This window comes from Lutjanus erythropterus, chromosome 16, assembly GCF_056507025.1.
Source record: "Lutjanus erythropterus isolate fLutEry1 chromosome 16, fLutEry1.hap2, whole genome shotgun sequence".
Lineage (NCBI taxonomy): Eukaryota > Metazoa > Chordata > Actinopteri > Lutjaniformes > Lutjanidae > Lutjanus > Lutjanus erythropterus.
Genome location: NC_139332.1, coordinates 12,464,612 through 12,486,238, shown reverse-complemented (window position 1 = coordinate 12,486,238; position 21,627 = coordinate 12,464,612). Strand labels below are relative to the sequence as shown.

The window sequence follows — 21,627 nt, the reverse complement described above, 5'->3', positions numbered from 1 at the left end:
GCACACCCCAGTATCAGTTTAAGAGTCTGCTTCACCACTTTGCCATAAAACAGCCTTTTCTGGGAAAACAATGTCATAGAAGTCAAATATCACTCTCTTCAAACTAACTGAACTCTATAGGTGAAATCAGGAATTACATTGCAGAACAGGGGAACACTCGATTGCTTACTTTGTTTGTGTTGTGTTGTTTGTGTTGTATGACTTCAGAGCTTAAAGAGGTTAGTTCGGCTTCACCAAAGTCACTCAATAACACAAACAAACTAACATATCGAAGCAGAGGTAGACCAGCGACTCCTGTGTCGTACAAAGTAAAATGACTGGTTTCGCCTTTGAAGTTCTGTTGGATTGGGTGGGTGCGATATTTGGCTTGTGTAATGGTTTCCCATCACAAAAAGCTGTTTGACGGCAAAGTAAACCAATGAAAATGTTCTAAATACTGGGGGCTTGTGTACCAGCATTGACAGTGGCTGATACACAAACTGCAGCTAGCTAACTGAAAATTATGTGTGTCTGTGAAGATTTTCAATGAAAATCATGTACAATAGTACAATGTATGATAAGCTTCCATTATTGTAATGTCTTCTACAGTTAAGCCATAGTTCAGTTTAGAAATAAGAATATTATCCATCTCATTGGCCACATGTTCTTTACACATCAAATCAAATTTTAACTGACTAGTGCTGATATGGAACACAGTAACTTTAAAAATTGATTTTTGAAAACTCCCATATGAACTATGACCTGTCACATCTATTGACTGTTTCAGAGTCCAGATGAAAATCAACATGTGGATGTTCTGGCGCCTGGTCTTTGGAACAAGTTATTGTAGCTGTTTCGACTTGCTGTCCTGACTTATGTCTCACCTTAAATTCAGATCTGGGATTTTTGCTGGTTGATTCCCAGCATACTGTCTTTTTATGAAAGCTGGTAATCCTGTTTCACCCCTTGGAGACATTTTTTGCTTGAGCAGCATGATTTACCATGATTTTACTTCTGCATTATATATTTTGCCAACTTGCTGCACTTGTTCATCCTGTTTTCTAACTGTAACAGGGTCTTCAACAGGGCGTCCCTCGAGTTAATAATTATTTTTCCCCCAAATTTAAATATGTCTGAAATACACATGGGTCAAACATATCATCAGCAAAGATAAATCAGCCTATTCATCAGAAAAAAAAAACTTAAAAACTTAATTTATTCAGCACTGACAAAAGGCTACCTATGAATCCTAATGCAATCATGTGAGCTACCTAACCTACTAAATCAACTGTCCGTAACAGTGAACTAGTCAGCTAACCCTAGTGAGCCACAATGGGTCATATTGTCATTTCATAAGAAAGAGACTCTGTCATATCTTTCACCTCAAAAAACCTCCAGTGACAGTGCAGAGGCTGAGGCTAACATTAGCCACTTTTGGACACGGCAACTGCTGCTGCCTTGGCAGGTACAAGTAAGCACAAATAAGAGAAGACCCGAAAATATTCAATGCAATATATGTCACAGGGGTCCCTGTTCAATCTCTCTGTCAGCTAAGGGGTCTGTGGCCTGAAAAACATGACAGAGTTCATGATCAAACAATCTGTTAGTCATTTTCTCAGTTAATCAAGTAATTTTATGGTCCATCAAATGTCAGAAAAATATTTATCACTGAATATTAAGCAGTCCTCAAATGTCTTGTTTTTGTTCACAACCAGAATATTTAGTTTAGAACTGAACTCTGATGAAACAATCAATCACAATGCCCTTACTGTTGATTATTGTGTATTTACAAGTATATTAACACTATACATATGTACAATACTCTACACTTTACTGCTTTTTGCACTTCTGGTGCGTTGAGCACCTCAGGACTAGTGTTGTTTAGTTCCATTATATTGGAGAGAAGGCAGATCTCTACAGCTGATATCTCCAAAACTCTGTAACTCACACCAAACACAGCGCTGGTGGAATAATAGCACTAGAGGCCAAAGAAAAAAATATGTATTTTTGATTTTTGGGTGAACAATCCCTTTAACGAACATTCCCTTTAATCTGATTTTAAAGTGTTTCTTTGTGGTCTCAGGTTGAAAACATTTCACAGTTCATGCCCTGTTTGTACAAAAGTTTGTTGGCTCATGTTGCCCAGTTGGAGAATGATGGGGCAACTGCTGGTACAAAGAGCAGAATGAGGACAAGTCAAACCAAAGGGCAGCTGAAACAACAGTGGTTTATTTGAGTTGAGCGCCCTCTGCTGTCAAAACTTTGAGGTGTAGGAATCAAGGTGGATGTTTCTTATTTGCTGTAAGAGACCAGTGTTGATGCCTATGGTCAAATATGTTGGTGTAGAAACCTACAGTTATATTTCAGTATAGTTTCCCCCATTAAATAGACCTCTGTAAAATATGTTAGTGATCAGACTATAAAGACAATTCACCCTCTGACACCTTGGCAGCCAGGTTAAGCTATTAACCAAGGGTACTGACCGATAAATACAAGCTAAGATACACACCAATGCAGGATGATGCTTTGATAATTTCATTTTAAAATTATTTTTAAAATAGCACTTATCTCCAGGGCAGGTTCTAGCATCACCTCGTTGGTGACGTTGCATTTTTCTATGACTGTTTCATTTTATTATAGGCTGGATGTGAAACTGAAGAGCAAACTGAGTAAAACCTCTATATACATGTCAGGTGTTTTCTGATGCTGGAATGGTGTGTGTGTGTGTGTGTGTGTGCACCTCTGTCAATCAAACCTATACTGTAAAAGGTATCAAACCAAAAAGTTTTTGGGGGGTTTGATACATTTTATAGTATGTTTACCAAAATGTAAAATTATCTCATATTATCAGATTTCAGCATTGAGGTACAGTTACATTCATGATTTCGCATACTCCCCTAAAAAACTCTTACTGGGAATCACAATAAAGTTTCCTTGATGGCCTAAAGACCTTGTTGATGCACAGTTCTGCTGTGTTGTACTGCTCTGTCTCTCTGTGTGCGCTTGCATGTGTCTCTTTGCACTACAGCATTATCACTCATGAATTTCTTTTTCACTACATGAAAAAATGAGCAAGTACACACCAATGGTAATATTTAATGATAGAGCTACTACTCAACTCAGATCATCAATACATTACACTACATCTTGCTGTTGGGATGTGTAGGCACTGTTGGACAGGCATTATGTATGATCATAATACCTGGCTTAGAACGTTACCACTTTATTACTGTAACACCTGAAAGTGGGGGAACAAAAGGTCTTGTTGTCTCCCCTACACCGACATCAGTGTCCCCTGCCATACTGTAGCCCTGTCAGGCTTGGAGGCTGTGTTCATCCTGGTGACAGGCTGTGTTCACTGGGAGACTCCAGATCCTGGTTCTGTTGCTCACTAATGGCAGCGAACCCTAACAGTCATGGCTAGCTACTCCATCGGGAAACTCTAATTAACTCACAGAGTTGAAGCTGAGCAGCAGGAGAACATCAGAGGGGAACCAGAATATATTTTCTCCACAAAATATGATCCAGTTTCACTCATATCAGTGAATAAAATAAACCCAAGAATATCTGCAAAATGACTTTGTCACCTTAGAGCAGGACAGGTGACATAGTGCAACACATGATAAAAACACTTAAATGTCAGGTTTGACCTCATGGGAAGTTTAAAAAGGGTTTTGTGGATGCTGATGAAAGTTTTGTATTATTTAAGTTTTTATTGTTCTTGTTTACAGCACAAAAATAATAATCTGCAGTTTCAGCCAGAAACAAATGCAACCACTGTAAAAGCAAATGTGTTTTTCTTAAAAATGCTGCCAGACAGAGTAGTGCAATGCAAGGAGTGGTTACATATTACACAACAGGAACACTTCCAGTGTGTCAACACCTCAGAGGTCTTTCAGCAGGTCTTGTCCAGGTGTCTCCTTCCAGGTAGGAGGCCAGGTAGCTTTGATGCTGGGTCTGTCCTTAAGACAGTTATAGTAAGCTGCCAGTTTTGGGTAACGCTCTTCACTTAACCTAGAAAAAGGAAAGAGGTTGGTATGAACTTAAAATTACAAATGCACCTCAGAAATCAATGGATTCAATTTTTCACGCAGCTAAAAGTAATATTCAGTCATTTAATCCACGTACCCAAAACGGAAGACATAACAGATGGTTGGATAAACAGCCACATCAGCCAGTGAAAAGTTCTTTCCTGCCAGGCAACAGCCTGATCCCTGAAAGACAGCGCAAAAGAGTTAAGGCCACATTCATTGGTTGGTGAGCAGGTCTGACAACCACGAGTCCCACATCATCTGCTGAACAGAGCTGCATTAATTTGATACAGCCAATTAACATTTACAACATTTAACAATTCATTTACATCAGTATTAGCTGTGAGTGATGGATGGCTACACAGAAACTTGGCTAACTAAAATACATTAAAAATGCAGGTGCCTTAAAATAAATAGTTTGAAATTTTGGGAAATACACTTAAGCCAGAAATACTTGCTTTCAACTATGTCCGCATGCACATCATGACTGCCTTGCATATCCAATAGCTCAAATAAAACACCCACAGGACATAAGTTTTAAAAATCCTTAAGTATTTGTAATGACATTCATCGTCAATTAGTCAGTGAAAAGAGCTCTTCGTCCACGTCATGACACAACATTAATACAACCTCCTCCAGCATGATCGTGTTTGTTGTCAGAAACTTTTGACTCTTCTTTTTCTTTGGGGTAACTTTTGACTCAGAATGGCGCCCTCTAGTGTATTGCTTAACATCCAAGCCAAACCAAAGGATGCAAAGAAGTATGTATATAAAATATATAGTAGGGACAGTTCACCCCAAATTCAAAAATGGATATTTATCCTTTGGCCTGCAGTGCTGCTTACCCATTTACATTGTTCTGGTGTGAGTTGCAGAGTTTTAGAGATATTGGACATAGGGATGTCTTCTTTTTGTCCAATATAATGGAACTAAATGGCACTTGGCCCGTTTTTGCTCATTTGAAAAACTCAAGAGCAAATAAATGAAAAGCACTACAGATAAGACAAAAAATATGTATTTTTGATTTTGTAGTGAACTGTCCCTTTAATTACAGGAAACAGGAGAGGAGACAGTTGACTGAGGTACCAAGCTTGTTCAACTGTTACTGGTACATAGGATGAAAAGGGGCGGGACTAAGGCTGAGTCAATTGTTGTGTTGGTTCAACAAACCCTTATCATGTGTCACTTCAGTTGAAACAGTGGTTCTGTCATGCCCCCCCTTCAGAAGCTGGAAGAAGTTCTCACACCCCCACCACACAATTATGGTCAATTTTTAACAATTACTAGGAGAGCAGCAGATTTTAAAAAAAAGAGATTCAAGTTGAACTTTAGTGAAATAAAGGTTAACATGGTAGCATTAGAATTTTTTTTTCCCCTACATGAATCATATTCATTCAACTTTGTTTCAGTATAATTTCCCCCCTGGTCATCCACACCCCCTCTGCAGTGACCTTATGTTCCCCCAGTCTGGGAACTGCTGAGTTAAAAGACATTCCTCTGCAGCTCTATAGCGTTAATTCTTTATATTTGATTGTATAACATTTCCTAATCTTCAGGTTTACCTTCTGCAGGTAGCCCTCCCACAGCTTGAGCTCAGCGGCCAGGGCCTCTCTGTTTCTCTTCACAGCAGAGTCGTGTCTCTCTCCCTCCGGGACCTTCCAGTTGTAGTAGATAACATCAGCTGAAAAATGTAAAAACAGGCATTTAGTCATGAGAGTTATCAATGAAATCTTATACCCCCACACTGTACTGACTAATTGCTTTCATTTCCCTAGGAGGGCATGGGGGTGGCCTCAGGCAGGAAATTATGTAACATGAGTGGAAACTGTATGTGAAATTATGGAAAAGTTAACTGTTGGAAATGCAGCTCTCCTCTTGATGCATCCCCCCACAGAAATGAAAGTACCCCGTCTCATGACTTTTGCAGGCGAAGCTAGTCTGAGCATGTGATCCTTTGTGAGATTAACATATGACCTTTAAACATCACTACTTGTTTTAAGGGGGTGCACAACACTGACTCCATGCATGGTGCCATGGCTTAAGTATAAGCGAATGCACAGCTCATTAGTTCATGGTGTATGTTTTGAACAACTTGGGTCCCCCGGGGAGGATGAGGCACTTGATGTTGAGCTCCCTCTGAGGAAATCGACAGAGGACACAAAGTCTCAGAGGTGCGACGGTGGCAGTTCATTGTGTGGTGTTGCTAAGGGCAATGCAATTCAAAGTCCCAGAAGGCAGACCTAACATCAGCTGAGTCATAAAGCTTTTTAAGAACTACATCCAAGTACAAAACAACAGTGAAACACTACAGGTTTGCACATCGGAGTTAACCTACCCATTTTCTGGTTGAGTGTGAGACCCTCAAACATGCGCTGGTACATCATTGCCTGCTCTGCAGGGCAGTCAGGGATCAGCTTGTTTCCCTGGGCCTTGAACTGGCTCTGTTGTTGGAGACATGAAAAGAATGACTATTATGATAAGCTGCATGAAGCTCCGGTTTCTCCTCCTCTGCAGTGTAGGGTGTCTGTTTGTCTGCGAGGCATTGTTCAACTCACAGGGAGCAAGGAGCACTTCTAATTATTAACTCCTTGGCAGCATGATGACAGCATGAAAGTTTAACTAGGCCCAAGTTCAACAACTTGGCCAAGTTCTTACCTCCAGGTACATGCAGGCAGCGTAGGACTCATTCAGGATGTAGTCTTTGTGTTTGAAGGAAGGCAGCTTGAAAGATAAAGTGTTTTTATTACTATAATTACTAAAATTTTGTGCATATCAGAGGATTTGCATTCTTTCTATGGAGTGTAGACTTACCTGTCCCCTGGGATTCATGGCCATGACTTCAGCTGACTTGTGCTCCATTTTCTCAAAGGAGAGGAGTTTCTGGTTGTATCCCTGCAGGTTCTTCTCGTCCAGAGCGATCATCACCCTCCAGCAGGGAGGAGAGCCGGAGCCCCACAGCAGAGTCATGTCCTGGGCCATGGTTTCAGAGAGAACTGCTACGCCTGACAGCTACTGAGGTTGGGAATGGCAGAAGAAGTGAAGAGTGAAGCAGGGCTGTGTGACACACGCCCTGGTTTTATAACAAGCTCCAACCCTTTCCAACACGATTGGAGGAAATAAGCCCCATCCCATTTTTGTGAAAATGCCAAAGATCTGTGACCCAGGACAGCTGAGATAATTCACACCCTATCCAAGCATGTCAACCCCCACTATCTGTTAACTCAGGGCAGCATATGCCACATTAAAAAATTAAATACAGTATATATTATTTCTGTCTCATAAGCCTCTAGCTGTTTATATCTATAGACAGTAAGAAAGTCAGATGTGAGGAGGAGTGACTTCTCTTGCTCTGCTCACTGCTCTTTGTGAGTCTAAATGCAGAACAAAAAAAAAAAAACCTGGCAAAATGGAAACAGGATTCCAACACCACGAGAATATAACTTGTGCACTGATGGGAGCTTATATATTATAAAATTTATGAAAGATATACACTACAAGGGACAGTTCACAACAAAATTGAAAATCTGTATTTTTCCCCTGGTCTGTTGTGCTCTTTATCCATCTACTTTTTTTTTTTTTGGCAACTCACACTAAAACAGTATAAATGGATAAAGGGAAGTGTGTAATTTTGATTTGGGGTTGGAATCTCCCTTTAAATAGTAGTTTTATGATGAAAAAATATGATAAAAACAAACATAAGAAAATCACTCCAGAGGAAAAACATAAATGTATCCTTGCTATGTTGCTGCAGCGACGAAAAGTGTGCATTAGTGTTGTATTAGGATCTTATCGCTGCTGCATTTGCTTATCTCTCCATGTGCCCTAATATTAATCACCATTCCCATACATTACTTATATAACATGTATCCATGGAAATGTATGTCAATATAATCTGAGTTCATTGTTTTTATCTTAAACAATTCCTGCAGGGATCTGCTGTTTCACCGTTGCTTATTTACAGCATCTTGAAACTTGACTGTTGAAACTCACCGTGACTCAGCACTTTTCACTCACCCCTGCACACAGAGAACTGTGTGCCACAGTCATTCAAATTTAACAATCAAATCTCTGCTCAATGTAAGATACACCACCTACCTAATTAATACCTACATTTGAGATTGACATTTAAAGTGGCACTTGGAAAACCTGAGCACCCTCCGTTCACATTGTTCACATACCACTTGCTGTTTCTTTGTGCTTCTTTTTCTGAGTCAGTCTATGAACTTTGTGCATTGTGCACTTGAGTAGATGCCAATACAAACGCCACAAGTGGAGTAAATCATGCTTCTGTCATGTATTTGATATAGTTTGCAGTCACTATCCCTGCTGTTTTGATCCGCAGCTGCATTCAGAAGACAACTTGTTGAAGAAAAGAAAGCTGCAGACATCACATGAAAAACATGTGGTTTGGATGTGGCCTTTTCCTTCCGGCAGAACATGCAACTGCTGTGTTTTTGTAGGTGAGAAATTTGAAATAAAGCAGAGAGACTTTAGTCCACATATACAGAAACAAAGATTACTTTAATTAAGATGAGTTTAAATCTATTTAAAACTAGAAGACATCACTCAGTAGAGTAATTGGAGGCCAACAAGAATATTTAGAGCCTATATAAATTTTTATGAGTAACCATAATTTAATTGCAGTTTCATTAACAAAGAAGCTCTAATTTCTCCACATTTGAGAAAAAGTATTGGGCCAAATTGGCGAAGAAATATGTCTAAATAAAGGAATATTAAAAAACAAACAACAGCACAGGAAAGAGACTGCCTGGCAACAACAGGCAGATTGTTTTAATGGAGTGAAAGAAAGAATTCAAGACTTCCTTTTAATTTCTTCCAGGAACTTCATTGTTTTGCTCTGTCATCTACTTTTAGTTAAACTTCCTCAGCTGCAATTTAAAAGTTAGTATTTTAAATTAGACTTTCAAGTTTTGGTGCAACAATATTAAATTTAATCTTGATTTAGATCAAAACCTAAAGAGAGGTTTTTCTCAAGTTTAAGTTTTAATGTTTGGTGTAGCATAGTTTAAAGTTAAGCCATGATTTAATATGGTTTAATTAATCCTTGTTGGTGCAACTCAGTGTGAGAACAGCGTGATTTTGAGCAAGTGCACCAGCGACATTCCACCTCTTATCATTTCATCTTCACGTGCAAATTCTTGCTACTGAAAGAAACTGTATTGACCAGTATGCATGCTTTGTCTTTGTTGTGTGTGAGTCTGTTTATCAGGTTCATTTTGCTTCACCAGCATGACATACACATTTTTTTTTTCTTTTGTTGACAGCGCATACTGAGAAGGACAAAAAGCAATGGTGATCCTATTGCAACTGTTTTTCTCTGCAAAATGTTGTTGGCTGATACACCAGGATCTGCTCTACATGCCAGGAACATTTTAACAAACATTTAACATGTTAGTCTGATGACCTGACATGCTGTGTGTACACAGGGTGGCCATGCAGAAGAGGACTGATCCCACTGGATCACTCTGTATAAATAAAGGTTGGATGGAAGAATGAAGGCAATACAGAAATCTCTGGGTGTAGTTTTCTTTGCTTTACAGCAAGGATTAACTTCTCTGAAACACAGAAATATAGAAATACATATTCTGAGTTACATGTGGCCTTTTGTTCAGGTCTGTTGTCTCCAAAGTAAAGTCACATTTGGCTTTTATTTTTTAATATCATATATTTGGTCTTGTAGACTGTTACCATACAATTATCATCTTTTAACATTAACTGCCCCTTTATAAGTCCCACCAATTTTTTCTCTGTTCTCCATTAACAGTAAGTAACAGCAAGACTGGAATGTTGGTCAACCTTTTCCTTTCCTGTTTCCTGAACTTTAATCTGCTATGTGGTAGCCTTGTCTGTGTTAAGTTTAAAGTTTTTTTTTATTTTGAAGATGTTTCAAAGATGTGGCTGGGGGGCCCGTAAAAGCCACATATTCTGTATATAAGTACATCTCAAGTTAGCCATAGTTAGCAAAATGCTAATTAGCTAGCTAGCTAGCATTTTGCTAACATTAACAATCAGATATTATAAATATATAATTGATAATCAATCGTTAGCTAACTAGTTAGCTAGTGTTTTGCAAATATTTGTTAAATTAAGATGCACCTATATATGTTGCTTTACAGGTCCTCCACCAGCATTTTTTAACCATCTTCAAAATTAGTTTTTCTGCTGGGTAGTTAACGGACCACAAAGTAAAAAGGGGCAGGCCTTAGGAAGGCTTAATTGGCTGCAAACTGTTCTAGCATATAAATTCATTGTTGCTCATTTATTAATCTTCAAGGTCATCAGTGAGCATGAGACCCTCTGCTCTTCCTGCCAGGAATCAGTCTGATCCCAGACGCTGATACTGGTACATAAGATGCTATTTGATCATATAAATGCGCTTATAGTTCTTGTAGTTTCTACAGGAAACAGTGTATTCCTTGTATATTCCCTGTCTACAAATTTTTGAACTGCCACTAAGAAGCATATGTTTCACAGGCAGCAGGTTGGAAGGGCAACCACAGCCCCATGATAGTTTTTATCTCTTCAAAATAAAATACCAACAGCCTCTGTAAACATCAGCTGATGGGGCAAAATAGGATCCACAGAGCCACAACTAAGTATGATCCCAGAGAAAGTTCCAAAAACATTCAACAAGTAGTATAGGACAAAAAGAGCCAAGATGAGGACCAGGACATCACTTTACACAAGTCTTATAGTGCTGCTCTACTTTGTCAGTAGAAGTGTGAATGCTGCTGTTCTCCTGTTTGTGTATTAAGGATTTACATTACAGTGCAGCTGTAGTGAATGTACAAAATAACCTGTGAATGTGACATAAAGTGCAAAATCATGTGCAGATAAATGGATAAATGCAAAGTCATGACAACACAGGCCATTTCACTTACCTTTGTGCAGAGCAAAGTGGTTTTGGCACCATCACTCAAAACAATAAAACCAGTGTGTCATGTCCTCAAAGACGCCGCCTACCTGTTCATGAGAGCTGAACGACTGAAAATCTATGGCAGGCTTAACCTGAATATTGGGGTCTATACAACATTGTGTACAACTCTTATGTGATCATGAGACACTACAGGTGAAGAGGGTAAAACAAAATTAACTAATAAATATCATGATAAAACTGTCCCTGTTGATTACTTACATTAAACACAACTATCTTTTTTATTATAAATTGTCTGAAACTTTATGTTTAAATATGCAACTTGGGCACTATATATTGGAGGTGATTTAGTGCAACAAATTGATTGAAACTCATTAAACTCAAATAACTTGTACATGTATTAGTCAACAGATTAATGTTACATGTATACATGAGGGCAACAGGCATGAGGTGTACTGGATTACATGTAACAGGATTATGTAATCTGGATACAAAAAAGGTAACCATTACAGTTGCAGATAAAAAAAAGATGTAATCAGATTACAGATACATTAAGTACAAATTGGATTAGTAGAATTACAATTTCAGTAGCCAAAAAAGAACATAAAACACTTAGAGCTGCAATTATTAATCTTTTGTTAATAAACTATTAGATTAATCTGCATCTATTTCAATAATCTAGTAATCATGTTGAGCCATTTATTGATTTAAAAAAAAAAAAAAGAAATTAAAATTGAAACAGATTTCAACTTCTGAAACATGAATATTTATTGGTTATTTGTTGATCAACATTTTATGAACCAAACAACTAGTGGATTAATGAAAATGATCGACATGTAATAAAAATATTTGTTACAGGAAAGGCGTGAAAAAATAGAACCAAACACATTCTCTGTGTTTAACAACTGTTTTTTTGTCAAATATTTGACAGGAACTAGCCTCTAAAAAACTTTTATACTCAACTGAAGAGTTAGTTTGACCACAAGTTAAAAAGTAAAAAGGAAGAAGCACATCTCTGCTGTAGTAGCAGTAATGTTTTTAGATAATACTGTTAGTCTCAGCATTTTCTTTGCTTTTCAGTGTCAGAAAAATAAAAAAGCTGTATCAAATATAACTGGGAGTTGAAACTATATTAAACAAAAACAAAGACCATTTTCATAGAGACCAAACTAAAACAGCAGAGGCAGACATGACTGGACTGTGGAGCGTGTGAGAATCTCAGATGTCTTTGAGTGTGTCTTCTTCCTCCGGGTTCTCCAGCCAGTGAGGAGGCCAGCTGGCTTTGACGCTGGGCCGCTCCTTCAGCAGAGCGTAATACTCTCCCAGTTTAGGGTACCTCTGAGCAGACAACCTACAGAAAAAGAAAGTAGGAGGCATTTGAATTGTAAAGTCGAGCCACACATCTACCATCATCATTTATCTTGTTAGAAAATGCAGCAGCGTTCTCTAGCCTACCCATATCTGAAAAGACTGGCAACAGTTGGGAAAACGGTCACATCTGCCAGTGAGAAGGACGGTCCGGCCAGGTAAGAGTTGGAGCCCAGCTTGAAAGAAAGCACGGCATGTAAATGTAGTGAAAAAGTAAAAATATCAATCTATGTCATCATCTTTAAGATGCACCTCTATTTTGAAATTCCCATGGCGTGTCTGTCACACATTTCTGAAGTAGAATTCAGCCATAAAACTGTTGAATCCTAATTAAGTTGCTTTTTTTTTACACTGCTGTACCTTCTGCAGGTAACCCTCCCAGAGCTTCAGTTCAGTGATCAGAGCTTCTGTGTTTCTCTTCAGAGCCGAGTCATGCCTCTCTCCTTCAGGGACAAAAAACTCATAGTAGGTGACTCCGTCTAAAAAAAAAAAAGAAGAAGAAGAAGAAAAAACACACATGCATGCATATTAAATATTTAGCATATTCACTGGGTATATGATCCTATTTCATTGCAACATTTTCAAGGATAAATAATGTATTGTTTAAAGGTCCAGTGTATCAGATTTAGGGAGATCATGTGCAGAATAAGGCATAAGTGGAGTATAATATTCCTATGTATGCTTTCATCAGTATATAACCACCTGAAAATAAGAATTGTGTGTTTGTTACCTTAGAATGAGCCGTTTATATCTAGAGAGGGAGCGTGTCCTCTATCACAGAGGCCATGTTGTTTCTACAGTAGCCTGGAACTGCTCTAGATATGGTCTTTCATGATATGGTGAGGCGAGCAGTCTTCAGTCGGTTACAGTCTAAAACCTAAGGGCTAGATGCCACTAAATCCTACACACTGGCCCTTTAAAGGAGAAATCTGTAATATATTTACTGGAAATGTGTTAAGTTGAAGCAGCTGGATGCTACAGCCAGCCTGTTCCCATTTGAAAACTCCACTCCACTGTCAGTGTTCCTACAACCTGCAAACAAGCTTTGAGGCTGCAGAGGAGGAGGTGGGGGGAAATAAACTCGCTCCAAAAATGGGAACTACAGTCCAAATTCAAAATCTTGAATGCTAGGGTGTTACATACTCCAAAATGAAGGATAAAACTGGGTTATTCTACATTTTTCTTACCGTCCACATATCCAATGAAAAGCAGGTCACAAATATAGAGATTTTTTTTTGTGTTTTTTAAAGGAAATATTTTATTTTTAAATGAATTTTAATTAATTGACCTACTGAGTTTTTCGTAGAAGGTGAGTCCCTCAAACATGCGCTGGTACATCAGTGCCTGCTCTGCTGGGCTGTCTGGGATCAGCTGGTTTCCCTGGGACTTAAACTGACTCTGCCACCAAGAGAGAAAAGACATGTCACTATTCATGTTGAATTTAGGGCGAGTGTGTGTAAAATTACTTGTTGAGAATTGTTTTTGGTTTTATGATGGACAGGCTCACTCACCTCCAGGTAAAAACAGGCGGCATAGGATTCATTCACAACGGTGTTTCCATGTTTGAAAGAGGGAAGCTTAAAAATCAAACAGGTTATGATGTGAGTGAGACTGTCTATTCAAGGGTTAACTGCTATAAGAGTTAGCATCACACAGTATATCTTGTCTTAATAGAGAGGTGAAATCTCACCCTTTCAGGTGGACCTCCATGGGACCTTACTTTAGAAAATTAAAAGTATTTTTTTTTAAATCCAGTTTAAATTATGCCATGAATCACATGATGTTTGTCAATTTAAAGGATGCTTTTGCAAGTCAAGAAAGTCAGTTTGTAATAAAACTCTTTAAGTATACGACTGTGAAGATACGCAATTAGACAGAGTACACAGTGAAAATTTGCCTGGGTGATGTCATGACTTTCTCCTTCCAAAAGCTAATGTTAGCTGCTGAAGCTACGATGGCTAGAACCTCGACAGGGCATTGTCACGCAGCCTTGCATTTTCCCTATAAGCCACCATTATTAAAGAAATGTCAGTAAAACTGCTGACAGGACACCACAAACTGCAATCAAAGACAATTATGACTCTTTCTATTTTTAATTTTTGATCCTTGGTTTTTATATTTATAAAACTTTCCTGCCTCTATGGGTCAAGCAGAAACTTGGGTGAAGGCAAGGTGGCAAACACTACTGCACATACTCAGTGGGCCACATATGCAAGAAGCTAGAAAGCTTTTTTGGGTCATGCACCAGGGGAGCAATTCTCATTGGACTGAATGGGCGCCATCTCTGAATGCTGCTTCTAGTTTATATGTTTTGTACCAGCATGTAGTCACATAAGCAACAGGCCTTGCTTGTTCTTCTACTTCCAGGCACATAAAAGGATCAGGTGTCACTGGATAAAACACCTCGGGTAAGATAACCTAACATGGGATGGCAATGTTGGTGTTGATTACAAATACATACATCTTTTTACCATTACTTTCTTATGTTTTTAACTGATGGTTGTATTATCTCATCTTACCTTGCAGCTTTAAGACATGAATTTAATTGTATTTATTTTATCCTTGCATTTATTGTTTTAAATGTTTTTATGCTCTGCTTTTATGTTCAGCACTCTGAGTTACATTTATGCATGAATTTGTAATCCATAAATAAGTTATAATTATTATATTGTGCAAAATGAAATATGTAGTTCACTGAGCAGTTTTACACTAAACTAAACTAAAGCCACACCAAGATGAGGCTTTATTGTCTTGTTAAATTTGCCTTGGATTTGTCAATTATCTTATGGATATTCATGGCACAATTCATAAGTGTAGTACTTACACCAAACTACCTTCAAAATCCAGTCAATTATAGCTTCTCTTGTTTACTGGTCAAACAGACGCCCCATAAACCATTAATTAAGACTTCACATTGCACTTGAAGACTTATTATAATTTCGGCAGGCTGATAGTGCACCTGCTGTACACATTACTGAAATACACTGCCCCTGTGGTTCCGTTTATAGGAAATGCACTTCAACAAAAAGTGAAAGCAAAGTGAATTTAATCTCAACCGGATACAAATACAAATCCATGTTATTCACCTAAAATCTTCAGCAACTATATCTTTTTGTCGGTAAACTGGAAAACATTGCGTTGATACAATTTTGAATGGAGTTTGGCGTGATATTGCAAAACACGGAGTCTATCAAACAAAATGTAAAAATGGTGGGATTGCTAATTAATATAAACTGTTGCGGTGGGAATGTGCATATCTCAATATCATGTGGGAAAGTGAAATGTAAGGGTTAATATTTACAGGTTATGGTGGATTTAAACTAAGTTTACTCCCTACCTGTCCTCTGGGATTAATATCTAGCACTTCTTGGGACTTGTGCTCCATTTTCTCAAAGGAGAGCAGTTTCTTGTTGTATCCCTGCAGGTTCTTCTCCTCCAGAGCGATCATCACCCTCCAGCAGGGCGGAGAGCCGGAGCCCCACAGCAGAGTCATGTCCTGGGCCATGGTTTGAGATTTGACAGCCTGACTCCTCAAGTCACCGCCGCTGCTGAAGTGACAGACGAAGTGCGCACAAGAGAAGTGATTAAATGCCGCTCTCGCTACAGATCATAAAGCTCTCAAGCCAATTTAAAAGCCTATATTGCCACCTAAAGGCGAGGGGGAGGTAATGCAGCGTATGGTGTTTCAAACAATCTCTTTTTATCTTAGATTCACACCTATAAATTGATTTATTGTTGACACACGTGTAAAAATTTGGGCCTTTTTTTAAATTTAAATTATATACACAACCTAAATTTACAAATTAATTATATAGACATAATTTTACAGATATTCAACAACACAGTGTGTTGCAGAGGTCCTTCAGAATATTATAACCCTGTGGGCCTGCATCCAGTACTCAGGTCTAATCATTTTACTGGCCTTTCTTAACTTATTTTTGAGCCTGAAACACCCAGATTTTGCCAATCAAACAATTTTCCACGTCACTGACAACTTGACATGCTAGATATTTATATATATTACATAATTGAAGCTATAAAATGTCACAATAAGTTACATAGAGTGAAACAAAAGCTATAGTTTTAGCACATTTTGAAAAACTATATAATTCCAGCACTTATGATGAATAGTACTGACCTGTAAACCACCATGTGTGACTGCAGGTTTTATGCACTGCTGCATTAACCTTCTTTATAGCCAGTTACTGTAAGATCACAGAGTTACAGAGCAGGTGTAATGTTTAAACTGATGGATCTACAGACCCTCCTGCAGAGGAATTGAAGAAAAAAAACCCCATTTTGTTATTTGACCACTAGATGGAGCCAAATATAATGATCACCTGTTACATTTCAGAGTGAAATTGTGTCATCAGGCTTGGTGATAATCATAATATAAACATATATCGATAATTCATTAATATATATATATGTACATATACATATATACACTCAGGAAATAATTCTGTCGTGAATTTCCTGAACCTGCCTCAGGTTGAATATAAAGAGCCGCAAAAGGATGATGATGATAATATGATACGTCTTCACATTAAAAGGTTCAGCATCTGGGGAACACTGTCCATCATTTTTGACTGTGTTTAAGTGTGAAGCATCATGGATGCAAAAACACAGAATCCTCGCCTCCTCCTAAAGGAGTCCTGTCAGCTCAGACTGTGATCTGATATATGTTTCCATTTTAATGTGTCAGCCTAAAAAAATGGATTGGTATCAGCTGCACAGTGTTACAAACCATGTCAGAAAAGCTCAGACCCAAAGGTTGAGGTCAACTGGACCTAAACAAATAGCTGACAGATTAGAGAATTCATTAATGCATTTAAAAACTCACCATTTTAAGATGAATGTCACTCTGAATATGGTATTTAATGTGTGACATGCATTTATTTTATTGTTACATTAACTTACAGACAATACAGTGTACAATAATATGGTGAAGTCATGAGTGTCAGTGTGTTTCAGAGATCCTTCAGGATGTCATAACCCTGTGGGCTGGCCTGCCAGTGTGGGGGCCTACTGGCTTTAATGCTGGGTCTGTCCTTCACCAGACTATAATATTTGGCCAGTCTGGGGTAATGTCCAACAGACAGCCTAAAGAGAAGAAACAAGGTTATGATGTCACTGAAAAACAACCGCAGTGGTCTGGGCTCATTCTTCCATCGAGTGCCGAACCCAGTCACCTCTCCAAAATGAAAAGCATAAGCAATGTTTGGAAAGACGATCACGTCAGCCAGGGAGAAGGCACCTGCCAGGTATGAGCCTGCAGCCACCTTGATGCAGAGATCAAATGAAAGAAACATCAGTATGGTGTGTGTACATGTCTGTGTGTGCATGTGTGTGTGTGCTGTTTATACACTACCTTCTGCATGTAATCGTCCCAGAGTTTGAGTTCAGTGGCCAGAGCTTCTCTGTTTCACTTCACAGCAGAATCATGCCTCTCCTCTTCAGGGACAGATCATTCAATATGAATATCACTGTAGTTGTGTTCAGGTATTTGTGTGTGTGTGTGTGTGTGTGTGTGTGTGTGTGTGTGTGTGTGTGTGTGTGTGTGTGTGTGTGTGTGTGTGTGTGCACTCCATCATGCTTTGGTACATCAGTGCTTGTTCTGCAGGACTGTCAGGGATCGGCTTGATGCCCTGGGACTTGAACTGATTCTATTAACAGAATAATAGAAAACATTAAGATAATGAGCCGTACATATTATTCAGGATATTCTGTATTTCCTTACACTGTTAGACTGGGCTGCACTAACAAGAATTAATTTTTAATGATGATGAAATAATGGTTTAATTTTACCTCCAGGTATAAACATGCTGCACAGGACTGATTCAGTATGATGTCTCCATGTTTGAATGCAGGGAGCTGGAAGAATGAAATTACATGATAATTACATATTATTACCAACTGTTAGTAAACCTTTACACATGATGTTACACATTTGTACCATAATGAATGTCTTTAATTTGACTTCACAAAACAAAGATGAACAAAATTTAAATTATAGAAATATTACACTGGCTGTAGGGAAATCACCCTGGACTCAGAGACCATCCCAGTTGATATTGTTTTTACTGTACAGCTAATTGGACTTATATAAATATGATATTAACATGGTTATTTTTACTGTGTGTCACCTTTGCAGTCATCATGCATGCTACGCCTACCTGTCCTCTCGGGCTGATTTCCAGGACTTTGTGGGATTTGTGCTCTCCTTTCTCAAAAGACAGCAGTTTGTGTTTGTAGCCCTGCAGCTTCTTCTCCTCCAGAGTGATCATAACTCTCCGGCAGGGAGGGGATCCAGCCCCCCACAGCAGACTCATTGATTTGGCCGTGGACACGGGAAGCACAGACAGACCCAAGTCAGTGAAGCAACACGAAAAGACTCAACACTGACCCGCACAAGTACAGTGAGCAGCAGTAGCACAGTTTATGGCACCTCATTAATCCAAAGGCAGTGGGTCTCAACCTGGGTGTTGGGTCCCCAAGGGGGTAGCAAGATAATTTCTAGGCGGGATAGTTGTGTAGAAAAAAAATAAAATATTGTGGCAAGCAGCACAGAAGGAATACCAAGAAGCAGCTTTCAGAGACACCAGCCCCTGAAAGCAATTCAGGGTTCAAGCACTCAGAAATATGCAAAATACAGCTGCACTCAACAAATGTGTCCCCACTAATAGTTTAAGCTATAATCCTGCACAAAAACACAAGATTAACACAAGAAACCACCATGTTTAGAACAAAAAAAAAACATTTTTGTGGCATTTTGTAACATAAAATACCAAACTTAACAAACTGCTCAGTCTAGCACTAGGCATGATGGGAAATGAGGCCATACTTTAGACTGGGAAATCGCGATCACCACCAAACTGATACTTCGTGGGGGTTGAAAAGGTTGAGAGCAACTGGTCTCAAGGGCTTGGAAGTGAAAACAATGAAGAAGAATGACATGCACATCCTTTTTTACACGGTTTTTGTTTTTTTATTGCAGAATGAGTATACACAGCATTTCAAGTGAAAGTGTATGTAACCATGGTTTCATGCACACTTTGCAGTGATGTTTCCCCGTTTTTGTTGTACTGTGAGAGGAGCAGAAGGTTCAGCTGGGACTTACATCATCCACAACCTGTTCAAGTTCATACAAAGTACAATGTGACCACAGAGTTCAAAGCAAATGTCCAAATACTGCTCCATATTTCAGCTATGTCTTTCATTTCTTTTTATCTTTTATTACAATTCACAGAATAGCCTCTTTGTATCGTTTCTCTCAGACTATAATACAAGTTTCTACAGAAATTACAAAAATAATACATCACGTGAACCGCACTAAACATGCACACTGTAGTACTACAGTATTTAGTACCTGGCAGCTGAAAAGGGCATTTACACATTTTTATGCAGGATTCTCTGCATGACCTTCAAAATAGATTATTAAAATTTAAAAAATGTTGTATCTTTTTGTCTTTTTACACTTTACAAACAGTTCCTCTGAGATAAAAACTTGCTCTTTTCTGTGTTTTGTATCACTCGTTAATTTCAGCATGAGAAACTATTAATGTTGAGTAAGGTGCAAGATGTCTGAGCTTTGCAAATAAATACTGAGAACAATTCTGCCAAAATAAAAAAAATCGTACTCGATATATACGCCTGTGAATGTGACATTTGTGAGTTATCAGAGAAGTAGGAGGTGCGTCAAACAAAAGGGAGCGGTGGCGTTAAAGTTGCAGTGTTTTCCCTTTTAAATGAAAGGCACACATCAGAATGAAGTCCTTTCAAGTTCCTACTAAACACAACCACACTCGTCACTTGTCAAACGTGCAGCTGCAGAAACAAACGTTTCATCATTCTTAGTGAGCCTCTTTGTTTGTGCTGATCTCTAGGGACTCTTTGAAACTGGATAAGAGAACATATTAAACTTCTTTACAACTGAAATTCACAGCTTAAATAAATGAAAAAAAAAAGGTGAAGTCACAGCTGCAGAAACCCACAAGCAAAGATTATCCCTTTGGACTAATGCAACGTTTCAAATATATGTTTAGATAAATAAAAAATGTTTCAACTCAGTGTAGAGGCAGCATCACTGAGTTGATTTTTTCTTTTCCTTGCCAAGTTGAATACATGAGTCCTTATTCAACAGCCTTCACTTCCACCTTCTCTTTAAAAAAAAAACACTATCATGGCTGCAGCTTCATCACTCAGACACATCAGGCAAAATCAGCACCTGGCAAAAACTTAAAGCAGTTTGTGACAGGCGGAATACAACTCTGTAAAGTGTGGCGAAGGCAGGCGGCGGACAGAGGTGTCGCTTCGATGATCATAGCTGTGTTTCCTCAGCAATGAGGACAGGCAGGAGGCTGGAGGAGGGCATTTATGTCTCCGGAGAATCTGTTAGTCCTAAAGCGAGAGCTTCCTCTGGGGTCAGACCATTCTTCAGAGTCCGCCTCACTGTAAGAAGAGAAGACAAGATTAATTACCACATTGCAATGCGCTGCCCAACATACTTACATAAACTAAATACTTATTAACTTATATATAACTTTACTCCTTTATACAGTATGTACTATAAACTAAGCTTGATTTTCTTCTATTTTGGAGAAAAAAAAATATCCTGGATATGAGCGCTGCCATCTTGCACTCGTGAGGTAATTTGGAGTCAGAGTCTGCACAGAGTAGCTGCGATATTAAGGTCCTGTCCCTACCCCTGTCCAGCTCAGCTGTCAATCATGATGTGAGATCTGCTTTTAATAGCAGCAAATAGCCAATTAAAACCAAACTCATCAGCAAAATTAACACTTGAACTAACTAAACAAACAAAATCAGATCAGATCAAAGTAATTTGACATATACAATAATGTTTTAATTGGCCAATGTTCTATCTGCTAACATTTATTACCTATACTGCAGCCAGCCACCAGGGGGCAATCAACACACTTTAGCTTCATTTTTGGGGAGCTGTTATGTTGTCCATCATTATATTTGTCAATGGTAAAGGTACAATCTTGCTAACTGTGTCATGTTCAAGTCTCAACTGCTTTTACTGTCTATCTTTATGTCCAGCTCTACTCTGGGCTGTATTTTAAGCTATTTTACCTTTTTATCAAAAGGTTACTTCAGCAATTTAGTAGTTCACTTTTTAAAACTTGTAATAGACAGTGGTTGTGTGCACACAACCAGTGGTGGGTTAAGAGTTCCAGTCTGGTACAAACTGCTGGAGCCCGTGAATACAGGCAGAGGCCCTGCCCCTAAAATGATGAAATTCTAGGCCTGATTAGGGTGGAATTTTTCTTGTATTTATGTGAACACGTTCCTCTGTTTCATTGTGTAAAGTGTGCATTCTGACAGTTTTTA

At 38.6% G+C, this 21,627-nt stretch overlaps 3 protein-coding genes and 1 pseudogene across 8 annotated transcripts in view; all 4 read right to left on the bottom strand.

Moving 5' to 3' along the window:
• Positions 1-3,666: 3,666 nt before the first annotated feature.
• LOC146312800 (glutathione S-transferase A-like) lies at positions 3,667-7,019 on the bottom strand. The gene is made up of 6 exons (XM_084738987.1): positions 6,822-7,019; positions 6,666-6,731; positions 6,346-6,451; positions 5,573-5,691; positions 4,108-4,193; positions 3,667-3,993 (listed from the first exon to the last, which is right to left on the bottom strand). Exons 1-6 carry the CDS (start codon positions 6,987-6,989, stop codon positions 3,864-3,866), a joined length of 675 nt encoding a protein of 224 aa, XP_084595113.1. The 5' UTR covers positions 6,990-7,019; the 3' UTR covers positions 3,667-3,863.
• A 4,629-nt stretch (positions 7,020-11,648) lies between these two features.
• On the bottom strand, positions 11,649-15,846 carry LOC146312799 (glutathione S-transferase A-like). The gene is made up of 6 exons (XM_084738986.1): positions 15,611-15,846; positions 13,785-13,850; positions 13,566-13,671; positions 12,634-12,752; positions 12,361-12,449; positions 11,649-12,256 (listed from the first exon to the last, which is right to left on the bottom strand). Exons 1-6 carry the CDS (start codon positions 15,776-15,778, stop codon positions 12,124-12,126), a joined length of 681 nt encoding a protein of 226 aa, XP_084595112.1. The 5' UTR covers positions 15,779-15,846; the 3' UTR covers positions 11,649-12,123.
• Positions 15,847-17,243: 1,397 nt separating this feature from the next.
• Positions 17,244-18,937, bottom strand: LOC146312798 (glutathione S-transferase A-like; annotated as a pseudogene). Its single transcript, XR_014772009.1, has 6 exons — positions 18,450-18,937; positions 18,082-18,147; positions 17,860-17,939; positions 17,645-17,759; positions 17,458-17,555; positions 17,244-17,376 (listed from the first exon to the last, which is right to left on the bottom strand). The product of XR_014772009.1 is annotated as a glutathione S-transferase A-like (transcript).
• A 314-nt stretch (positions 18,938-19,251) lies between these two features.
• Positions 19,252-21,627, bottom strand: part of fhod3a (formin homology 2 domain containing 3a) — a 93,647-nt gene continuing 91,271 nt past the window's right edge. For all 5 annotated transcript variants that reach the window (XM_084738413.1, XM_084738415.1, XM_084738414.1 and 2 more), the window contains one exon: positions 19,252-20,724. In XM_084738413.1, coding sequence (XP_084594539.1) covers positions 20,648-20,724 — 77 coding nt within the window. In that variant the 3' untranslated portion in view covers positions 19,252-20,647. The remainder of the gene's footprint in view (positions 20,725-21,627) is intronic.

Coding starts and splice junctions, on each gene's coding strand:
- LOC146312800 (XM_084738987.1), bottom strand. CDS start 6,989: ATGGCCCAGGACATGACTCTGCTGTGGGGCTCCGGCTCTCCTCCCTGC. Junction 6,732..6,821: donor CCATGAATCCCAGGGGACAG/GTAAGTCTACAC, acceptor TTATCTTTCAAG/CTGCCTTCCTTCAAACACAA. Junction 3,994..4,107: donor TGTTATGTCTTCCGTTTTGG/GTACGTGGATTA, acceptor TCCTTTTTCTAG/GTTAAGTGAAGAGCGTTACC.
- LOC146312799 (XM_084738986.1), bottom strand. CDS start 15,778: ATGGCCCAGGACATGACTCTGCTGTGGGGCTCCGGCTCTCCGCCCTGC. Junction 12,450..12,633: donor GGGAGGGTTACCTGCAGAAG/GTACAGCAGTGT, acceptor CTTTCTTTCAAG/CTGGGCTCCAACTCTTACCT. Junction 12,257..12,360: donor GCCAGTCTTTTCAGATATGG/GTAGGCTAGAGA, acceptor CTTTTTCTGTAG/GTTGTCTGCTCAGAGGTACC.